The sequence below is a fragment of the Heterocephalus glaber genome, unplaced genomic scaffold (genome assembly GCF_053883595.1).
Source record: "Heterocephalus glaber isolate CG9 unplaced genomic scaffold, H.glaber_assembly_v1.0 deba00001497, whole genome shotgun sequence".
NCBI lineage: Eukaryota > Metazoa > Chordata > Mammalia > Rodentia > Bathyergidae > Heterocephalus > Heterocephalus glaber.
The window spans coordinates 11,587,113-11,602,570 of NW_028258320.1; the positions used below are offsets into that span (position 1 = coordinate 11,587,113).

The 15,458-nt window shown below is 43.1% G+C and overlaps 1 protein-coding gene across 31 annotated transcripts in view; it reads left to right on the forward strand.

Annotated features, from left to right (window-relative positions):
• The window catches only part of Kcnma1 (potassium calcium-activated channel subfamily M alpha 1), a 732,631-nt gene that overhangs the window by 520,195 nt on the left and 196,978 nt on the right, over nucleotides 1-15,458 (forward strand). For all 31 annotated transcript variants that reach the window (XM_004846336.3, XM_004846337.3, XM_004846338.3 and 28 more), the window contains exons 13-14: nucleotides 2,482-2,551; nucleotides 9,773-9,928. In XM_004846336.3, coding sequence (XP_004846393.1) covers nucleotides 2,482-2,551; nucleotides 9,773-9,928 — 226 coding nt within the window. The remainder of the gene's footprint in view (nucleotides 1-2,481; nucleotides 2,552-9,772; nucleotides 9,929-15,458) is intronic.

Below are 15,458 nucleotides of genomic sequence, written 5' to 3' on the forward strand. Positions count from 1 at the left end.
AACAGCCATCCTTCAGTTCAGACAAAACCTTCCCCTCTGCCTGCAGCTTGTATTACTGTGCCCTGGGAATTTACCTGAAGGTGAAGGTTGGGAGATTGCTTTTGTGTCCTTACAAAGCTCTCAGCTCCTTTGTCTTTGCTTTTAATCAGTGGCCCCAAGTGACAGGAAGTTTCCCATCATGATACAGAGGAATTCCTCTGGTGCATTTGGGATGAGCAGGTCCTCCCCACAGCATCTGGTCCTTGTATCTGGAAGGCAACATCTGGCACAATCGTCTCTTTCCACTCACTTTTCTTTGGCAGTATGCTAAGTGCAGTCATTTTAAGGAAGTCATTGTTTGAATTTCTGTAAGCCTTGGGCCTACCAGGCTGCAGGCAGGATAGAGTAGGGGCAGACTTCATCATACAGGGGCCTATCCCCTAACTAGTGTGCCACTTATCCCTTTTTAAAATAAGTAGTGTTTGCAGCATTTCACATGCTTTTTTGTCATTTGGAGTGATTAAAAATATAGCCTTTGTGGAACAAGGTTTCATTATCTTTCAGACTTCAACAAAAACCTAGAGGATGAAGCTTAAGATTTTTTTTTTTTGGTACCAGGGTACCAGGGATTGAACTCGGGTCTTTGTGCTTGTGAGGCAGGCAGCAGAACCACTAAGCTAAATCCCCGGCCCCCATGAAGCTTAAGATTTTAACTGCACAGAGAAGTTTGGGGTTGTGGCACATTCTCCCCCTCAAAAAAAGTGAATAATGGAAATGAATAATAGCTTTGAAACGGCCATCTCTCTTAATTCCAATATTTCAGTTCAATCCTGAAGATGATAGTGTTAATATGAACACACATAGGTACCAGGGTGACTGGCAGGATGCCAAGGTGTAGACAAAGGTGGTATCACAAATATAATTAAACCATCCATTAACTAGAACCAGAAGTAAGGCTCAAAAGGACATGGGAACCTCAGGGTTAAAAATGGGCTCTGTTTTTCTCTTATTTGTATAATCCTCCTTCCTCCTTAGTTTAATGAGACCAATCTGTCCCCTTTTGAAATTAAAATGTCAAAGATCCATTTGAAATGAGCTAATGCAGAAAACTGGCTGATGCTGTGAACAGCACTGAGAGGCTGACAGAGGCTCAGAGTCCTTGAGTTATAAGCAGGGGCCAACACAATTCTTTTTCAAAAATAAAATGAAACCCTTCAACTGCAAAATCCCAGGGTGGGTTTGTGCAGGGAGAGGCTTTCGTGTGATCCATTTCCCAAATTCACAGGTTGCAGCTTTTCAGATAAAGCCACTCCTGGGCTGCCTTCTCTCCATCTTTGCAGCAAAAGGGGTGAAGAGGGAGAGCTCTGCTTGGTGGGGAGTTTGCGGGGGAGGTCATGATCCATGCACTTGCATTTCTGATTAGGCTTAGGAGGTGGGCCTTTCTGTGGAATTCCATTCTTTAGCCTTCCTTGTCACAAAAGGAAATGTACAATGTCACCTCTGACAGGGTCGGTAATGACAAAAACATAAGTTACACGTGGAGAGAGTTTTTAATGATTTCAAAGCATTTTCACATCTGGTCTCCCATTTGCTCCTCATACCAAGCCTGTGAAGTAAATAAAGCAGGTACTGTGGCCCCTAATGTCCAGATGAGGAAACAGGAACAGAGAGACTGGTGATTTCCTGAAGGTCACCAGGTTCATTAGTGCAATAGTGGGACTGGAAGCCAGGTGTTTCCATTCTTCCGCTCCTGACTCCTCCCCCTTTGGCCTTGTGATTGACAGGACGAGTGCCAGTGAGGGTTGGAGTAGAGGCAAGTGGTGATTCATACCCAGTGTGGATTGAGGGCAGTGGGTGGGAATTTTCCATTAGATCTTGACCTTCACAAGGTATTGGCACTTATCTTGAACTAGTGTTCAAGTCATCATATAGACTCTGCTGGCTGGAGAAATCCTTGCTCTTATTCTAAGAGTCCTGTTTAGAAATCGTATTCCTGAGAGTGGCCAAGTGTGTGTGTCAGTTACAACCATTTGTCAGTTGGCTTGTTTGATTTGTCATTGTTGTTTCAGGTTGTTAACTTGAAGGACTGGACTCAGAGCAGATTACTTCTTGGCCGGTCCTGGGGTGTGGAACATTGCTCACCTCGGAGGACCCATGATTTGAGCTTGCTTTAGATGTCAATGTAGGCAGTGACCCTGTTCTAGAAGCACTGACTTACGTCCGCAGGGGCACACATTCCATCACCAAGGCCTTACAGGATCCTCTGGGGTTTTTATGCCCGGGACACACACCATGGCTGTCTTGTGATTTCTTTTTCACACCTCCAAGAAAAATGATGGTAGGAACATAGTTTTTCTTGGCCCTAAGCCTCCAGCCCCTCTGGGAGGCCTGGCTGGTACACCCCCTTCCCATATGCCGCACTTGGTGGTAATCTAGTGAACCTCCCATCAGCCTCCAGGGCTAAGGCAGGCCTTGCCTCAGCTATGGTTCTCTCTTTTGCAGAGTAATCTCCATAAAGAACTATCATCCGAAGATCAGGATCATCACTCAGATGCTGCAGTATCACAACAAGGTAGGACTTTGGGAGCACTCATGCCTGAGGCCACTACAAGGGTCAGTTCCAGTCTCTCCTACCACATCAACCCCCCCCCCCCAACATGCACACACGTGTGCTCACCCACATGCACACAGTCATGCTCACTCACATGTACCAGTGCCGTGTAAAGTCCTGAGTAAAGACATGTGGTGGTTAAAAATCTCCCTGGGACATTTTTTAGGCTGAGCAGCTTATTTGCAGGGGGTCATTGGAGGGAAGTTTCTTTCTGTACTGATGCATTCACTCAGGATGTGTCTGTTGGATCTCTTGGTTCAGAAATGTTGATGTATCCTCAGATCTCATCTATACCTAAATTCCAAAAACTTGCAGCTCTGTGTGCTGCAGTCATTTCTTTGATCAATATTTATTGAATATCTACTCTGCAGTCAGAGGGATATTGGTGGCGGAGAAGCCCTTTTTGTGCCCTCAAAGGGCAGAGAGTGTCCCCTGGCAAGAGATGGGACTTCTTAGAGGCCAGGTGAACTTGGGAGCACAGTGGACACTGGTAGAGAGAGTTGGACATGACATTCTTAATTTCAGGGTCAGGATTTGCAAAGTTGAATCCAGGAAAATAGTTGACTATCCAGAAATTAAACACACAGGAATGTTCCTAGTGTTACAGCTTAAACAGATTGGAAAAAAAGCAAACATCAGTGTCTATGTGGTTTCCCCGTGATTACCTCTCAGTAAACCAGAGTTGAAAGTCTCTCATCCAAAGGTAATTCTCTGTCACTCAGCTCGTTAGTAAACTCCCAAGAAGACAGCTTTGGGGGAGGGAAGGTGGCACCTTACTCTATTCGATATGGTACCACTGAACTCCTTAATGAAGCTTCGAAGCGGGAGGCTGCTCAGTACCTGAGGCCAGGTGTCCTATCTGAACAGAATAACTCCCTGCTGGGTTGTGAGTGAGACCGTGCCCCATTCTCTAGGCCATCTTCCCTATGAAATAGGCAGTCAGGTGACCCAGGGGAAACCCCATTCTGCCAAATGCACCAGTGCCATGCCATTATTTCTTAATTGCTGGCAAGTACTGGCCCATTTTGCCAGGTGGAGGCCCATCAGAGGCCATTGTGGACTGGAGCCTGCTGTCTGTGACTGGCCCATCACTCGGAGCGGCTGCTCAATGCCAATCCTTGCCCGGCCCTCGGCAGGTGGCTGCAGTGCAGATGGCATCACTCTCCAGCCAGTGCATGTGGTGGTAGGCACCCAAGGTCACATTCTCCTGTTTGTTTCTGGAAAAGTCAAGGACACTGAAGAGATCCAGTGAGGGGTGTTGGTAACTCGAGGGCGTCAATCTGTAGCAATTTTTGGAGGGCAGCCCCTGTAGGTGGAGGTGAATTTGATGAGCAAGGTTGAGAGCGGTGACAGCAGCTGCCATAAAGAACACTCCTTCTTTCATTTGTGATTTGAAATTTCACTTAGTGTGGGAGTGCTTTAAACTGTTGTTTAGATTTTTTGGCTGAATTTAGACTGAATAGGAAAATTAATGTTGTACATTTAGGAAGGGATGTCAGGTCCTTCCCCCACCCCTCTTTCCAATGGGTGCTGATGTAGCGTCTTTAAGAAATTCGTGAGGATTTCAGCTGCATAGTTTGTTCTTGTCAAAGCCATTCAACTGGCCTAGGACCCAGCAGTACTTGATCAATAGTTGCCTGAATGTCCTTTAAACTTTTTGCCCTGTACTTATTTAGAAACAATGATGAAGACGTCAATAGACTCACAATTATTTCCTAAGAACACCTTTTGTTCAGAACTATTTCAATCTGAGTCTCCAGGCCAGTTAAAATCCTAAAAGTTAATAAGAACACAAGGGATGGGGTGACTACGACACAGGACATTTTTCTGTTATTTTACTTCTCTATTTTAGAGAACAAATGAAAAGTCCACTTGTCTTTGTCTTCTCATTCCATGTAGATTCCAAATAGACTTTCTTTACTCTGTTTCCTAGTTTTGCTCTCTTTCCTAACAAACTTTCACTCATCCTTTCAGCATGTTTTTCTTTCTCTTCTTTTTCAATATATATTTTATCCTCTCTTGACACTTTCTCTGCACCCATCCTAGATGCTCGTGAATCTCCATCCATTCCCTTGCTTTCTGGGAAGATCTGAGGAGTGTGTGAAAACTTATGACATCACAAACATATTCTGTGGCTCCATTATTCTATAACTGGACACCAGCCTTGAAATATAAAGAATGTCAATTCCCTGTGATCTCATGGAGGTGATATTCCATAAATCAGAGGGTTGTAAGGAAACTAATTACTTTTTCTTCCACATAAAGCTAGCCCTGAATATGGCATCATAATAATTGCAGACATTTATGTCATATTTTATGGTTTTAAAGGAGTTTTACATCCATTATCTCATTTAGCCCTGTTGGGACCACCTGTATGTTTAACATCCCCTGTAACTTCAGACCAGAGGGTCTAAGCTTTTTCATAGACAAAGCTGGTCTGGTGAGCAGTCAACAAGCTAGGAGACAGAACAGCCAATTGCTACCTTTTAAAAATTGAGCCACAGCCCACTGAAACAAATTGTGGTTCCTGAGGGTAGGCTTCTAGAAGGCCTGGTGCTCTCAAAAGTGGAGCTCCTTAATATTTCTTAGTTTTACGGAGAGAAACTTGCTCAGTCTGGCCATCTCTGAATGCAGATGGTGTTTCTTCCTGATTTGAGTATAAATGGCACAGCTCTTTAAGGAAAGGATCATTTAGATATCTTAGAAAAGTCTCATTCCTGATGATTTACCTATTCATGGATTTCTTCTTGTCCCAGAAGACTCTAGTGAAAGAGGCCTTTGTCTCTGACCTGGAAGCCAAGTCCCAGTGGTCCTCTGCAGATCCATGTTCTCTGAGCTTTCTCACCATCAACCCTCATGCTTGGGCAGTAGTTGGGTTATCAGGTTTCTGTCACCATAATAAATGCCTGATATAATCAACTATAATGAGAAAAGTTTTATTTTAGTTAACAGTTTAGGAGAGTAGGGTTAACGCTATCACCTTCCAATGTCACCAACCTGGAGACCATGCTTCTAACACACAGGCCTTTGGGGGACACTCATGATATAAACTATGGCAGTGGTGCTATCTCCTCTTCCTTTGCCTCTTTGTTCATCACAGTGCCACCCCTGGTTGGACATGCAGTGAGAAATAGAACCAGGATGGTCTCCCAGGAAAGCCAGTTTTCACTCTCCTTCTCCATGAGATGAGGGGTGGTCCAGTAGCAAAAATGAAGGACAATCCTGGGCCGGCTGGGCCTGCTCTTTCTCTTCTCTAAGTGAGAGTGGATTTGCCTTCAGGCTCCTGTGTGGTAATGCTGGCATGTTCCAGCAGAGCCAAATTCCCTCCAATGAAAGAGAACAAAGTTGCCAGAAACAAAAAATTCAAGTTCCTGGGTCTTTCTCCTCTCTGTTTCATGCCCGCAAACCTCCCTCCCAGACTTTGGCCCATCAGCCTACATCCTGCCCCATGATCGGTGAAATTATGATGGCCAAGAAAGCGGGCCATGGGAGCCTGAAACAAACTTGACTTTCCTGCATAATAACATGTAAACTATGTCTCCAGAACACAAACCAGATGGGGGCATAAGGGACTCAAGGCTGAAAAGCTTGGGCTTTATACCCAGGGTGAGGAACTTTCTGGAAAAGGTTTTGCTTCGGTTTTTAAAATTTATTTATTTATTTATTTTTTTGTTTTGTTTTGGTTTGGTTTGGTTTTTTTTGCTTGTTTTTTTGAAGGTAGCATGGAGGTTATATGGGATTGGACCACCCAAATCTCATGTCACACACAAGTTCATTATTTAAAGATAATTCCTCTTCATTCTTCTCAGATGATGTTACTACAAATGAGTATTTCTCCACTTAAATTAATGGATTCTCTACAGTGCCAGGAAAGTAGAGAAGAAAAGCTGCCTCCCTACACCAGTGAAGAATGGGGAGAGAAATGGGACAAAGTGGAGGGCCAGTTATTGGAATCGAGCGTACAGTGTGGGAAAGGTCCCTTGGTAGTCAGCTTGACAGAAATCACCATCTGCCGTGGCCCACCCACAGGATGGGCTGAACTATACTCTTACCAGGGAGGACACTGTCATCTTTGCTGGGAGTAAAAACTGTTGGCTTGGGCCTCACAAGATTGTGACAAAAGTGGATTTTGCAAGTAGGAAATTTCACGAGCGTTATTTCTGAAAGCAAAGCATGGGGCCATTGGCCTTGGTCTAAGTTTTTACAATGGAATCTTTTTTTTTTTTTGTATTAAATTCTTTTATTGGTACATTGTGGGTATACAACACAATTACATTTCTCATTGGGAATTGTACCTTTACATAATGCATCTTGGTTCTTATTTTTTCCCCATTCCTAGCCCTCCCTTCACGCCCTCCACCCTTCCCTATTTACAAAGACTTTATTTCCATTTTTTCCATTTCTCATCATTTTTTCCTTTCCCTTCTTTCCTTTCCCCTGCCCCTCCCACTACCCCTACCCCTTTGGACCTTTTCTTCCTATTTTACATTATCGATTCTTCATTCTAATCATTGGTACATTTTAGGTATACAATATAATGACATTCATCATTGGAAATTTGCACCTTTACATAGTCTCTCTTGGTTCTTATTTTTCACCCTTGCCCAGTCCTCCCTTCAACCCCTCCAGTCCTCCCTATTTACAAAGATTTTGTTCCTATTTTTCCATTTTCTCATATTAATCCCATTCCCTTCTATCCTTTCCCCTAGCCCTCCCACTTCCTTCCCCTTTGCCCCTTTTCTTCCTATTTCACATTACCTATTATACATTTAGTCCTTATTTACACTTTCAGTTTCTCACACCAGAGAAACTATTCGGTATTTACACATGTGTGTCCTATTTATTTCACTTAAGAGTATCACCTCAATGTGCATCCACTTAGCTATAAATGTCTCTAATTTTTCATTTTTTATGGCTGAGTAGTACTCCATTTTATTAAAAAACCACATTTTCTTTATCCAGTGTCCAGTTGATGGGCATTTCGGCTGTTTCTAAGTTTTAGCTATTACAAACTGCGCTGCTATGAACATGGGTGCACATATATCACTGTGGTATGATTCTTTTAATTCTTTGGGGAAGATCCCCAGCAGTGGAATAGCGGGCTCAAATGGGACTTCCAGTCCTAGTTCTTTGAAGTATCTCCATACTGATTTCCATGGTGCTTGCACCAGTCTACACTCCCACCCGCAGTGGAGCAGTGTTCCTCTTTCCCCACAGCCCCTCCAGCATTTGTTATTGGTTGATTTCATGATAGCAGCCATTCTTTCTGGAGTGAAGTGGAATCTCAGCATTGTTTTCATTTGCATCTCTCGAATGACCAGTGATGTTGAACATTTTTTCATGTATTTATTTGCTATTTCTACTTCTTTGAGAAATATCTGTTCATTTCAGATGCCCATTTTTGGATTGGGTCTTTAAATTTGTGAGGTCTGATCTTTTTAAGTTCTTTATAGATTCGAGATAGTAGACCTTTGTCTGAGGAAGAGCAGGTGAAGATTTTTTTCCCACGTTTACAATGGAATCTTTCATCCTTCTGGTACAGCTTTGTAAGTTGTCTGAAAGTGAAGAGAAGCCTCCATTGGTGATTCTTGTGTTTGCTGATGTGGGAGAGAAATAATTTTCAGAGCCGTAACATCTTGGCGCATGTAGGGACTCTGAAGGGCTCTCTGACTCAACCTCCCTTGTAAAGCACACATTATTTTCTTTTTTTTTTTCTGCAGCAACTGAGAGAAATACTTACAAAGTCTGAGGGACAGAGACCTTGTGTATTTCAAGGTGGCCCTCTCCATGTATTAGAAAAATTGTAGCTTTAGAGAATTTCTTTATGAAACACAACAAAAATTACTTTCTTGTAATATATACCAGTCAGTTCTAATTCTGGCTCTGGAACAAAACCGGACAAACCTCCTCTCAGTGCAGCAGCACCTGAGATGTTTGCATGTGACTGTCCTGTCTTCTTCTTCAGGCCAGACTTCCTGGCTCTCTTAATAGTTCCTCATAAGACCCTTCCCAGGACATTCACCTCCTCTTGTCTTTGTCATTTTTCTCAGGAAGTCATTGATCATTTTCCTTTTTAAAATCTGACTTTTAAAACTGGATCAAGTTCTTTGGAACTAGTCTGACCCAGTCACAGCAGAATGGAATGTTCATTCCCCTAGCTCTGGAGACCATTTCTAACAAGCAAATGTTGGCTTTCTCTGTAATGTGTCACATGGTCTCTATTTGAGGTTTTAGTTGCCCGCACACTTAAATTTTACTCTATGTGCTCTGTGTGTGTTTCTTTCATTTCTGGTGCCAAGTTAGAGGTCTTCTCATTTCAGATTTATATAATAGATATTTTTGAACCTAAATGCTGTACTTGATGTGAAAGCCTTGTAAATCTTTCCTGTTTTTTTTTATTGCTTTTTTCCAACTCTATGTAACTTCTTGAATTTTTCTGTTTTCATTCAATATATTATTGCTTCAAGCCATTTAAAAATGATTGCATATACATGCCCCCAGGTCCTTGTCTCATGGTCTGACCTAATTGTAGAATAGCAGTAGTCCATCTGCAAGAGATTGTTAAGACATTTACACTATGATTTACTTGGTGATTTAGGGCAGTAGTCCTCAAAGTGCAGCCCCAGATTAGCAGCATCAACATCACCTTCTACATGTTAGAAATGTAAATTCCCCAGTCCCACCCCAGATATACTGATCAGAAACCCTGAGAGATGGGTCCAGCAGTCAGTTCTTAGAAACCCTATAGACGATTCTGATACCCACTCAAGTTTAAGAGTCACTGACCGAGATTATTGGGATTGTAGGAAAAATACACAGGCATTTGGCAGACTTATGATCTATGTGAGGAACCAATTTACGAACAACCTAGCCAGACATCCTCATAACAAGGGCTGATGTGTCTGTCACACAAGAACATTTCTTCTGGGCTCTGTTTGGCTAAAAGACTAAACCTGAGGTGAGGACTTGGGCTTGGTAAATGCAGAAGGAGTGTTGCGAAGGCAGGGAAGACTGATGCACAGAGGTAGAGAACAAAGCACCTAACCTCAGATCCAAGCAAAGGAAAGAAAGGATGAATCTGGTTGACCCTGAGCACTCAGGTACTGCTGTGTCTCCCGGCAAGATTTTGAACAGTTGAGCATGTAACAAAGCAAGGTCTCATACCTGTTTTTGTTTCCACAGGCCCATCTGCTAAACATCCCGAGCTGGAATTGGAAAGAGGGCGATGATGCAATCTGCCTCGCGGAGCTAAAGTTGGGTTTCATAGCCCAGAGCTGCCTGGCTCAAGGCCTCTCCACAATGCTCGCCAACCTCTTCTCCATGAGGTCATTCATAAAGGTAGTGTCTTGTCTTATTAGAGCACATTAGCTCAGGGTTCCATTTGTCCTGGGGTTGAGTAGAGAGCACAGCTTAAACTCAAAACAGATCAACAGGCTTTAACCACTTTGGTTAAGGAGAAATTCCTTGGTAAGGATTTGGGCATGAGGCCAGCTCCTTTCAAAATTATGTTTTTATTTTTATTTGGCACATCCACGGCCATTAAATGATTGTTCAAAGCACAATCCTCTTTTTTTTTTAGATAAACCACATGTTTATCTATCAACAAAGCCTCTGCTGTTAAAACAAAAATATGATTTATATACATTCCATATGGTACCGAAGCGCCTAAAGAAAAGAATTATCATTTTGCTCTTTTATATCAAGTGGCTGGTGGACCTCTCACTGTGTGGATAAATGCAGACCATGTGTTTGTGCCGGAGCCCAAACCCTAACAACATAATTCATTTATTTATTTCTGCACAATCAAGGAGGCCAGCAAGGCTGACATGCCGTGACTATTTGAATGAAGATGACAGGATGAACTGAGTCCTTTTACCCTGGGAGATGGGCAGGATGGATGTGTTCATCTCCTTGTCAGCTGTTACCCCACAGGGCAGCCACTCCACCGTCCCCAAATTGGCCACTGCCTGCTGGGCCAACTCAAACAAGGAGAGACCAGACCAGCTCTATCCTCACAGGCCAGGTCTGACTAGGGATTTTCAGGGCTTTGGACTGAGGAGCCAGGCCCCTACTAAGAAGCTTCTGGAGTACAGGAGAATAGCAACTCTAGTTCTTGTCTGAAGGTTGCTCTTAGCTTAGGTAGTCAAAGTGGCAAACCAGTGCAGTCAAACTTGTCTGGCTCAGGCCTTTCTTATTTGGCATGGGTGTCAATTAGCTGCAGATCTGGATTTACATTCTCCTTGCTGCTACCCAGCCAGGAGAATTAGTAGTGGTCAAGATGGGAAGCGTATGAGCCACCATTAGGTCCTGCAAAGGGGATCAGAAACTCTGAAATCAAAGACTTGAGACCATGTGCTGCAATGGCTGCTGGATCCACTGCCAGCAAGTTGCCTGATGGAGTTGAGGAAGTGGTCTTGGTTGTGGTCAGAAGGAGGCTCAGGAAACAGGAGGAGAGCAGGGGGATGTAGGTGCACTGTGCGCATCCTGGGCATGTGTGAGTGGTGTTACTTAGAGCAGGAGTTTTTCTAAGTCCTTACCCTTTGAACCCACCTCATTGGGAACATGTAGCCAATATTTGGTTAACATTATTCTACCAGAGGAATAAGTTGTGTTGAAGCCCCTCCAATGATTTTAGCAATATTCCTGGTAATTGATACCTTGATTTAAGCTTCTTTATTCTCCTGTACTTACTATGTGTCCCAAGACCTCAGCTCAACTGAAATCTGAGCTCAGATCCCACTGGCAAATAAGGACATTGCTTTCCTTTAAATGTCTTCTTTAACCTGGGGTGGTATTGTCCTGCATGGATGAAACTGAATGCAGGCAGAATGTAAGCAGCGGGGAGGTCCGTGTGGCTGTGTTTAGAGACAGGCTCCCACAGCCAGATGTGGCTGCATGTCTCTCAGGACTCTTCTATTCAGTGCAGGGAGCCCAGAGCCAGGATAAAGGACTGTCACCATGAGAGCTCCTCTGGTTCTTTCATCCAAGCCCCAGTGGTTTCTTCCAGCAGGAGATTGCTCCCAGGACCAAGCACATGGTCTGAGGAGCTGGGCTCTGCTTCCTCATATTGATGTGACATGGGCCTTGGCAGGGCCCCACCACAGATGGGGCCACTTGACATGCGTGTGTTTTGATTTTGTGGTGCCTGCATGGTAACTGGAGCTGCCTGTCAAGAAAATTAATAAAGTGGATGTGACATTGATTCTTCAGTGCTCTTACAGCAGGGAGAACTTCTGCCCAGCTTTCCTTAGGACCTCTAAAGCCAAGGACGTCCCCTCCAGCTTCACTAATCCCATTGCCAAGTTCCTGTTTAGGAAGAGCCTGTGGGAAAGGCTGGACCGGGCCTTGGTGTAACTGAAAACACATTTCCCTCCCAGGGTTATGTTACTGCATTATTTCTGTCCAAGGCCAACTTCTCCATGTTTGGAAGTAGCTATCTGAATGTGGCCTTTTGACACTAAGGTGGTTCTTTTGTTCGAATCCGCTAAGGTGCATGATCTGCAGATAATAAGGCTTCTCGTTGTGTTTTCTTTTTTTGCATTAGCCTAAAGATAGCCTTATTCATGTACTCCTCATTCTATATTATCATCTTTGTGTGTTTATCCTCTAAGTCCCAGGTCCTTGCCTCTTTTAGGTCATGATGAACACCGGTATGATATTTTCTGTGGCATATTTTATATATTATCTCCTATTCCAGAGATCACAAAGCCCTTACTTACTTTTTTTTTTTTCCTTACTTACTTTTGATGGGGACAGATGGAGAAAGAAATCTGTGAATGGATTATTATTTATAGAAATCACTTCCTTCACCAAAGACCCTATAGCTTAATGTGGAGAACTCATCAGGACTTCCATGGGGACAGGCAGGACTATTAGGACAGAGCTAGAAGGGAGCAGGCTTTGGCAGGATTTAATCCTTTGGGAACACTTAGCATTTCTGGGAGCCAAAGGTAAAGTGTGAGCTCTCCTTCTCCATTGCCCTGGGCAGATAATGTCTATTTCTTGATTCTGCAGAATATATTGTATTCTGCCTCTGCTCCAAGAAGAAGGACAAGCAAGACTATGACAATGAAGGCATCTCACCGGGAGAAGCACAGTGCCTATGTACTGGGCTTTTCATTTTCCATGGAACCAAAAAGCTAAGACCAAAAGGGAGGACGATAAAGTTTAATAAAACAGAGAGGGACTCTTGCCATATAGGAATTACAAAAGAAGACCAGTGAAGAAGTATTAAGAAATATGGGGAAATACTTCTTTGTACCCTCCCCTAACCCTAGGGCACCAAGTCATTGCACCCTAAAACCTACTTCTCATATTGATATGTTATCTCTGAATTGATCTAAACATTTTGAGAATTGATTTATATTTTTAACCCCCCTCTTTAGGAGTAATGAATCCTTTAAGTTTGGTAACTACTGTTAAAGATATTGTCTTCCTGGCTCTTTATCCTTAATTTATTCTATTTAAACTTCAAGGCATGCCCTGTATTGTTTCTGATATGCTGGAAGGTACAAATCCAGGCTGGGGTTGGCAACCCGAGGGTCCTACAGCTCAGTAGCTTCTGTATATGGCACAAAGTGGTTTGCGCTGTGGGTTCTGTTTATCCTTGAGGCCCCTTGAGGCGAGCAGGCAAAGGTCCTGGTATCTGTATCTTAACTACATTATGAATAGGCCTGGAACATCCTGTTTATTTATCACTCTCTGATCCCCTCCCACTGGCCTGTAAGGTTCCAGTGAGTTTCTCCCTAACGTCTTCTGTAAAGACCAAGACAAAGAGCTTATTTGGCCTGTCTGACATTGCCCCATTCCTGAGTAAGTGGCCACATTTGCCCTGTACTTGGCTTCCTCACTTGGATGTAATTTAAGGTTATTGGTCTTCTTATTTTTGGTTTTTAGTTTTACTATGTATACTTAATTTTATCTCCAGCATATGAGGTTTCATGTTGGGTCTTGACCTGCCATGTTTTTGAATGGTGCTATTCCTACTAGGATGAGTTATCCTTGGACATAATAAACTGCATGTGTGTGCATATGTGTGTATGTGTGTGGGTAAAACTGTGCGAGTGATTTATTCTTCAAATTGTTTTTCATTTTAATTATAGACTACCAATTAGCACATTAAATAGTTCTCAGGATTGCCAACTGTTTTTTATCTCTACTAATCTATCATTTTACGTACATATGCATGCACATACATGCACATACAACTTGGAACATGGTATTGATTCCCTCCATAATTATTTCTTTGTTAAATAAGTTAGTTATTAGAATGGAGAAAATATGTGACGTGTTTCATGTTTTTTTCCCCCCTGTGCCACAAGATTTGGAATTTATGGGTGAATAGTTACTTAATATCAATCACAACAACAGCTTTCTCTTTCACTTTTTCTATTTTTTGAGTGAAGAAGCACTGGGAAACTCTGGCTTGTGTTATTCAGACTGTTGGCTGAACACACAAACCGTTTGTTCATTGTTGCTGTTACCATGTTGAGATAAACTTTACATAGTCCTTGTCAAGCACCATAATCCTAGGGCAGTCCTTGGTTTTCTGGCACTCATCTTATGGGAGCTGTTGATTCAGTGGAGATTTCATGGGCACCAACTGTATTCCAAACAGTGCTCACTCATCTCACTGTCCTCACAGTGAGGAGGCACCGATGAGCTTTGGGAAAGTTCTAATCCTACCGGGACATGAGGGTACATGATCGCACAGCCGCGGCTTATGGGTCTTGTTCACCTTTCTCTCTTGCACTACCATAAGGGCAGAGGTCACTGCGTTATGACAGGTGATGGGTTATCTTAGCTGGGCTGAGACAGGATGAGGAATGAATTAGGCCCTTAGAAGGGGTTGACGTTACCCACCGCTGTATCTGGCAGGTGAAATTAATTGAGCCTGAACTAATTGGAGTCTAAACCAAATGGATCTGAAGCACTGAGGAGGTTTGGGTAGGTGCTCTTGGGAAAAACTGAGCATATTAGCCTTCTCTACAGAAGCAGAGCCAGTGTGTGTGTGTATGTGTGTGTGTGTGTGTGTGTGTGTGTGTGTGTGTGTGTAATGCACCACGTACAGCATTTTGTTCAATGACAGACTGTGTATACAACAGTGGCCCCATAAGATTGTATTGCCTGGTGGTGTCATAGCCATCTTGGTTTGTGTGAATATACATTATGATGATCACACACAATGCACATTTCCTGGAACATGTCCCCATTGTTAAGCAATGTGTGACTGTATATACCTCTCTGCATCTGTCTGTTTGTAATTGAGAGAGGGAGATATTGCTTATGAAGAACTGACTTACGTGGTTTGGAAGCCAAATCTGCAAACTGGAGACCCTGAAGAGTAGATGGTAGTAAGTCTGAAGACAGAATCAGGATAGTTGAAGCTGTAAGGTTGAGTCTAGATCTGATGGCAGCAGTCTTATCCCAGTTTAAGACTGTCAGGCAGAGTGAGCAAATTCATCTTTACTCCTCCTCTCTGTTCCCTTCAGGCCTCTGATAGAATGGATGAGGCCCACCCACAATGGCAGACAGTCTACCCAATCTATCAAGTCTCACATTCTTCTCATCCAGAAACACCCTCCCAGACACACCCAGAATAATGTTTAATCAAATATCTGGGCACCTCCTGACTCACTCCCAAGTTAACACACAGAATTAATATCACAGCAAGCAAGTCATTGTCTGGTGGTGTAAGCTCTGTAGACCAGGTGGAGGGATGCAAATTCTTGGAAATCAAGAAGAAAGTGATTAAACTTATAAAGTTCTCTGGGACTTCTAAGGGCCTCTTAAAAGGTAAGTGTCCAGTTTTCCATATTTCCCGTGAAGGATATACATGTTCTTGGCTTCCTGGAGTGATAGTTTTCAT